This window comes from Prosopis cineraria, unplaced genomic scaffold (genome assembly GCF_029017545.1).
Source record: "Prosopis cineraria cultivar Desert tree isolate PC_DT_omini unplaced genomic scaffold, ASM2901754v1 PC1, whole genome shotgun sequence".
NCBI lineage: Eukaryota > Viridiplantae > Streptophyta > Magnoliopsida > Fabales > Fabaceae > Prosopis > Prosopis cineraria.
This window is the reverse complement of record NW_026555332.1, coordinates 58108566-58114684: the sequence shown is the minus strand read 5'-3', so window position 1 is coordinate 58114684 and position 6119 is coordinate 58108566. Positions and strand designations below refer to the sequence as shown.

General features: G+C 31.9%; 1 protein-coding gene across 1 annotated transcript; it reads left to right on the top strand.

Moving 5' to 3' along the window:
• Window positions 1–338: 338 nt before the first annotated feature.
• LOC129287014 (F-box protein At1g55000-like) lies at window positions 339–2420 on the top strand. The gene is made up of 2 exons (XM_054923153.1): window positions 339–803; window positions 1780–2420. Exons 1-2 carry the CDS (start codon window positions 366–368, stop codon window positions 2176–2178), a joined length of 837 nt encoding a protein of 278 aa, XP_054779128.1. The 5' UTR covers window positions 339–365; the 3' UTR covers window positions 2179–2420.
• Window positions 2421–6119: the final 3699 nt, after the last annotated feature.

Here is a 6119-nt window from a genome sequence, read left to right as displayed (position 1 = left end):
GTTTTTTTACTAAAAATGTGTTACCATACGAAACTAATTAAAAAGTTGTTTAACTTTTCTTTTTTGGTCAAAAAAGTTATTTAACTTTTCAGTAGGCCTTTTGTAAACAAAATGCAACTTCTCTTTAATACTTGATACACATAATATAAAAAACATTTTTTTAATATCAAATATTTTGTAAATAAAATGCAGGAGTTTTTGAAGCTTTGTTTTTATTTTAAAAATACTTGATTTTTGCGGTACACAAGTCCTCTACCGTCTGCATAATTAGAAATTTTTTTTAATTATTTTTTATAAAAAGCGGAACTCCACAAACCACATAAAAATCCGAACTCCGTCTTGCCTTTTCCCTCGCGCCGTCACCAATGGGTAGCTGTTGTGATGAAGGCAACGACGACGTTCTCAAACATCTGATGAATTTTCACTTGTCGCGCTCGTCTTCGTCGTCCGAAGAGAGCCTAAGCCGTTCTTCACCCTCCTTTGGCTGTTCTACTATAATTTCACCGGTGGATTCTGTTTTTCCAGCGCTTGCGTGCGGGGACATCCTCCGAACTATATTCGAGAAACTTCCAATTTCGGCGCTCTTCCGGGTGAGATGCGTCTGCCGAGTTTGGAACTCGGTGGCCTCCGAAAGGGATATTGTAATCAGAGCTTTCATGTCACCTTGGAAATTGAAGGGTGTGGTCGGAAATCCCTTGTCGGGAAGCTTTTGGAGAGACAATGGTTTGGCAAAGTTCGCGATTTCTCATCGGATTGTGCGTGGTGATACCGTTACCAGTCTTGCTGTCAGATACTCGGTTCAGGTATGTATGAATCGTGATTTTGCGGCATCTAGCTGTAAGCCCGTAATAGCTACTATATAATATCTATGGATGCAAATGAAGAAATGTATTTTGGTGCTTAATGAAATTCATATAAAGTGGTATTATGCTCTCTCCACAAACTTATCCCGGCTCACAATGCTTTCTTCTGTTTATTTTTGAGAACTTAGTCAACAATCGACGACAAATTTATTGAGTTCCAATCAGCGCTTTTATCAGTTTTCAAAGGCAGAATATATCAATGGTTAAATATGTAAAACATCAGCACTCGATGGGGTTTATCAGTTCATTAAGTTTTGATTTCAGGGAACTGAAATAAAAAATGGAGTATCTCGTTGTATTAATTGGTATGTTTGTTGCTATAGATTGGCCAAAGAAGCTCCGAAGTAGCTCGTAACTCTGACAGCCTCTTATAATGTAAATAGCTGTATTTGGTTATTTACTGTTGGTCTACTGCGGATTTAATAAATAGCTATTGTAATTCTACATAGTGTTGCTCTTCTTCCATCACCCCCTATTATGATTCTACATATTGAAGATTTTTGCATGATAGAGACAGAAAGCTCCCTGAATGCCAGCTTCCTTTCTGTTGGGTCCATCTCCGAGTGACAAATAATTTTAATGCAACTTTTAAATTGTATGAGTGATCGATTTCTAGAATGGGAAAGACAGCTGTTGTATATAGCCAAGAGGAAGTGAGCTATTAGGGTCAAATCATACTAAAATGCATTGAATGCTGTTGATGCCGTTTTTCTTGTACACTTCTTGATTAACTCAACGCCATCGTTCAGTTATGCCTTAGTGTACTGATACTTGCAGTATTATAATTTTCTTACTATTTTGCTGTAGCTTTCTTATCCGGGGTATGTGCTTTCCTGGTTGACGGCAATTTTGTTTTAATTGATGAACTGTATCGAAGTTTTCTTTTTTGGCAAGGCTAATTTTCATATTTTGATAGGTCATGGACATAAAACGTCTGAACAACATGATGAGTGATCATGGAGTATACTCGAGGGAGAGGCTATTAATTCCTATAAGTAACCCTGACATTCTTATTAACAGAACATGCTACATTGAGATGGATGACTGTGCAAAAAGAGAAGTAGCAGTAATATATCCAGAGGATGTACCAGACGATAGCTGCAGATATCTATCGGATAGAATGCCCTTGGAAGAAGGAAACAGAATATCCATGGTCAAAGGCAAGAGAAGGGTAATTGATTCCTTGAGGAGAAGCATGCAAGTTGACGGTGAAACTGCTCGATATTACTGGTCTATTTCAAATGGTGATCCTCGAGCTGCGCTTTCTGAGTTTTCTGCGGACCTACAGTGGGAGAGGCAAGCTGGACTTTCCTAATCCTTCCTTGGAATATAAATTGACATTATTCTGCCCGAGTTTGGAGTGCTTAATATGTAATTAATAATAAATTAATTAGTATATCATGCTGGATGGGCAAATGTTTGCTTTAATAGCTTTCCTTCTCTTCAGCGTATCTCTTTCTGATTATTGAGGAGAGCTCACATTGTTGATTAACATCGACCATATTTGTTCTTTAATTTAATGAAGATCTGAGTGACTCATTTCCAGTTCTTGTAACATTTTAAGTGTGTGTATATTTTGAGGACAATCACGAAGAGAACTGGTTGAAAGTCTTGGCTTTCACCAATGGCGATGGTGTGGATCAATATTAACCATCAATATGAAAATAAAATTTATAATAAAGTATACCTTTTTTGCAGGTCATGAATGGGGTTCAAACTTCATATGATAAATCGGTGGGTTGCATAATTTCCTCTGTAAGAAAGTATATTAGTAACCACATTAGCATACGAGTGAAATTATTATGTTAGTGATCACGTTAGCATATGAGTGAAATTTTATACCATTTGGGTATATTCGTGTCATGTAGGGTGCAAAAGTTAGGGGCGAGCAAAGCCAATCTAAAACTAAAAATCAAATTGAATTTTTGTTATTTGATTTAGTCTATCTAATTTTCTAGTTTGATTTATTTATTTTTAAATATTTTGATTGATGAGTTTGATTTATTTAGTAAGATTTAAAATTAAATGGATTGAACCAGCCAAGTTATCATGCATATATAATTTATAAATTATATTTAATTTATTAATTATTTTATTTTATTTTATTTTTTTAATTTTATAATTAAATAAAAGTAAATATATAATTTGATAAGTTGAAACCCTAACTCCTCATTAAAATTGATTACTATCACTTTACCACCCCAATTTTATATATAAGTCTCATTTATTTTAATAAAAAAAATTGGCTCAAGTCGAAATAGTAAGATATGAAGCTGTTTGATTAAACTGGAATGTCAAATTTTAATTTGGTCCTCATTGAGTTCGATTACTTTGTCTAGTTCGATTTGGTTCATATTTTTAATGTTGTTCGATCAATTAATTTTACACATTTTGGTATCAAACCAATTGATACTCACCTCTAGCAAAAGCTCTTCTCCAAGTAAACAGTAATCGTAGATCTTATCGTTCTACTTGTTAAAATCATGTCAGAAATGATGGTTTGTATTTTCAACTTGAAACAGTCCATATCTAATCTCGTAGTTTATAGTTTATGCCATCAATCAAAGATGATCTCGCAGCTAAGGAATGCATTGGTTGTCTTAGTACACTAGATCTATTCTAGTGTTCACAATGTTTTTTTTTTTTTGGTTACGTAATACACAGAATGATACTCTTGGAAGGTAATGTTAGGCCTCATTTGGCATGCAAAAATTCTACACATGCTAACAGAATTTGATATAAAATTTGGATTTCAGCGGGTTAAGTACAGTAGCATTTGCCATTTGGATTCTCAAGAATTTTAATTCCAACAAAAAAATTGGATTCCATCACAAGCTTGATGGAATTGACTTATTTCACATGGCATCATCTCTTTGACACGTTGATCCTCATAGCCACTGTCATTAGGGATGAGCAAAATCAAATTGAAATTAAAAATCAAATTGAATTTTTATTATTTGATTCTATTTATTAAGTTTCTTTTCTAGATATTTTGGTTAATTGGTTCAATTTGGTTAGTAATATTTAAAAATGAACAGACCAAACTAACCAAATTATCACAAATATATTACTTATTAATTTATAAATTATATTTAGTTTATTAGTTACTTTATTTTATTTTATTCTGTTTAATTTTATACTTAAATGAAAGTAAATATATAATCTAATAAGTTGAAACCCTAATCCTTCATTGAAATGGGCTACTGTCACTTTACAAGCTTGATTTTATATATAAACCTTGTCTCAAGTCCGAGCGGCCTAACATAAAATATAAAATCAAATTAACCAATCAACTTGAATTGTCAAATTTTAATTTGATTTGATTCAATTCAATTTATATTTTTAGTATTCTTCATCTAATCAATTTTACACATTTTAGCACTGAACTGAATTGAACTGACCAATGCTCATCCCTAATTGTTATCACATTTGCCTTCACACACCTAACTTCATCCCCACCACTAACATCTCCTCCATAAATATAACTTCCTCGGCTTCAAGCTTATAGAGCTGTGACACCAAAGGAGGAGTTGTCATCTTTCATCAACGATAGTGATTTTGGTGGTTGTAAATTTGATTGTTAGCCAACTTGTTGCTTGTGTCAGCAGGGAGTAAGCAGACGATTGAAGTCAATTCCCCCTACCTAGCAATGTCGTGACTTCGATTCTCCTCCACCTCTTCAACCTCGTATCCTCCTCTAATCTCTACCTTCGGTGGACAACATCCTTGCTTTGAAAATTTCCTAAATGATATTTTGTTCCTTGTTCTTGTTCTTGCTTTAAAGTCCCAGACTCCATGTGCTTTTTGGTCCGCTATAGGTTATTGTTCTTTGTTCAAACCATGTTATGTTTTTTCATTTAACATTATGGCTGATTTTATTCTTAATTAAAGGATCATTTGGTATGAAAAGGATTAACAAAATGTCAAATCAATAACATTTTTTATTCTATCATGTGAGCTTGCATGGACCATATTCAATTGACACTCCACTGGTTGATTCCTTGAATGATTTACACACACACGCACGCACGCACACAAAAATTCCTTGAATGATTTTGCTTTTAGTGGATCTTAGGAAGTTTGAATTAAGCTGCAGATTGGGTTGCCAACGTTTGGATTGGGCTGGGCTCCCATTCCAGGTGGCTCGCCTCCGAGACCTTTCTCCTCTGGGTTCTAGGGATTTGACTCTTAGAATCTTCTATTGCTATCCTTGAACTTTTCGTTTTCTGTTGTTTTTTATTTCTGTTTGGTCCTTTTGCTTTTTGGTGCTGGCTGTTCTTGCTGTTAAACTTCAGTTATCGTGTTTCTTGGTTTTTATGACTAGTATTAACTAGTATTAATATTTAAACTACAATACTGAATTAAGTTATCACCTTAAAAAAATTTAAAGACAAAAAATAATTGACTCTTTTTTTAAAGGAAAAACTCGGGTTGATTAATAAATTAATTGATTGAAAACACAAACGTATAGAAAATGAAACTTAGTTGACTATTATCGACTTCTTACCTTTAATCTATATATGTAATAGAAGAATAAGAAGCATATTTCTATAGACAACAAGTGTCATTTTCTTCAAATACTATGATATCAAAAAGCCATGTAAGATTTCATTTATAAAATTAGTTTTAATTCATGAATATAATTTATTTTTATTCCTTTGTTTTAATAACTTCTTAATCTATGATCTAATAATTTTTTAATCCTACAATTTCTCTTTTAGATATGGTTAGTTATTCAGTATTATATTATTTTAATAAATTCCTTGCTTTACAATTAATTTTTTTATTTTTTTAATTCATGCATATAATTAAATTTAAATATGGATAATTATTTAAATTATTCATTGTGGTAACTTCTTAACCAATGATTTAATAATTTTCTAAACCCATGATTTCTCTTTTAGACATGGCTAGCTATTTAGTATTCTATCATTCTAATAACCTTCTTACTCAATGATTTTAATTTGTGATTTTTTTAATTCATGCATATAATTAAATTTAACTATGGATAGTTATTTATATTATTTTATCATTCTAATAACTTCTTAGATCTATGATTTACATAAAATTTAATGAGAATATATATATATATATATATATATAATAGATAAATAAGAAATATTTTTTCAAGTTTGACACGTATGAGTTTTTTTTAATGTTACAATTCTATGCTATTTACATTATTATTAATTTTTAAAAATATTTTTTCTAATTTATAAGATTGTAATTTAAAAATATAATTTCTCTTCCATGATC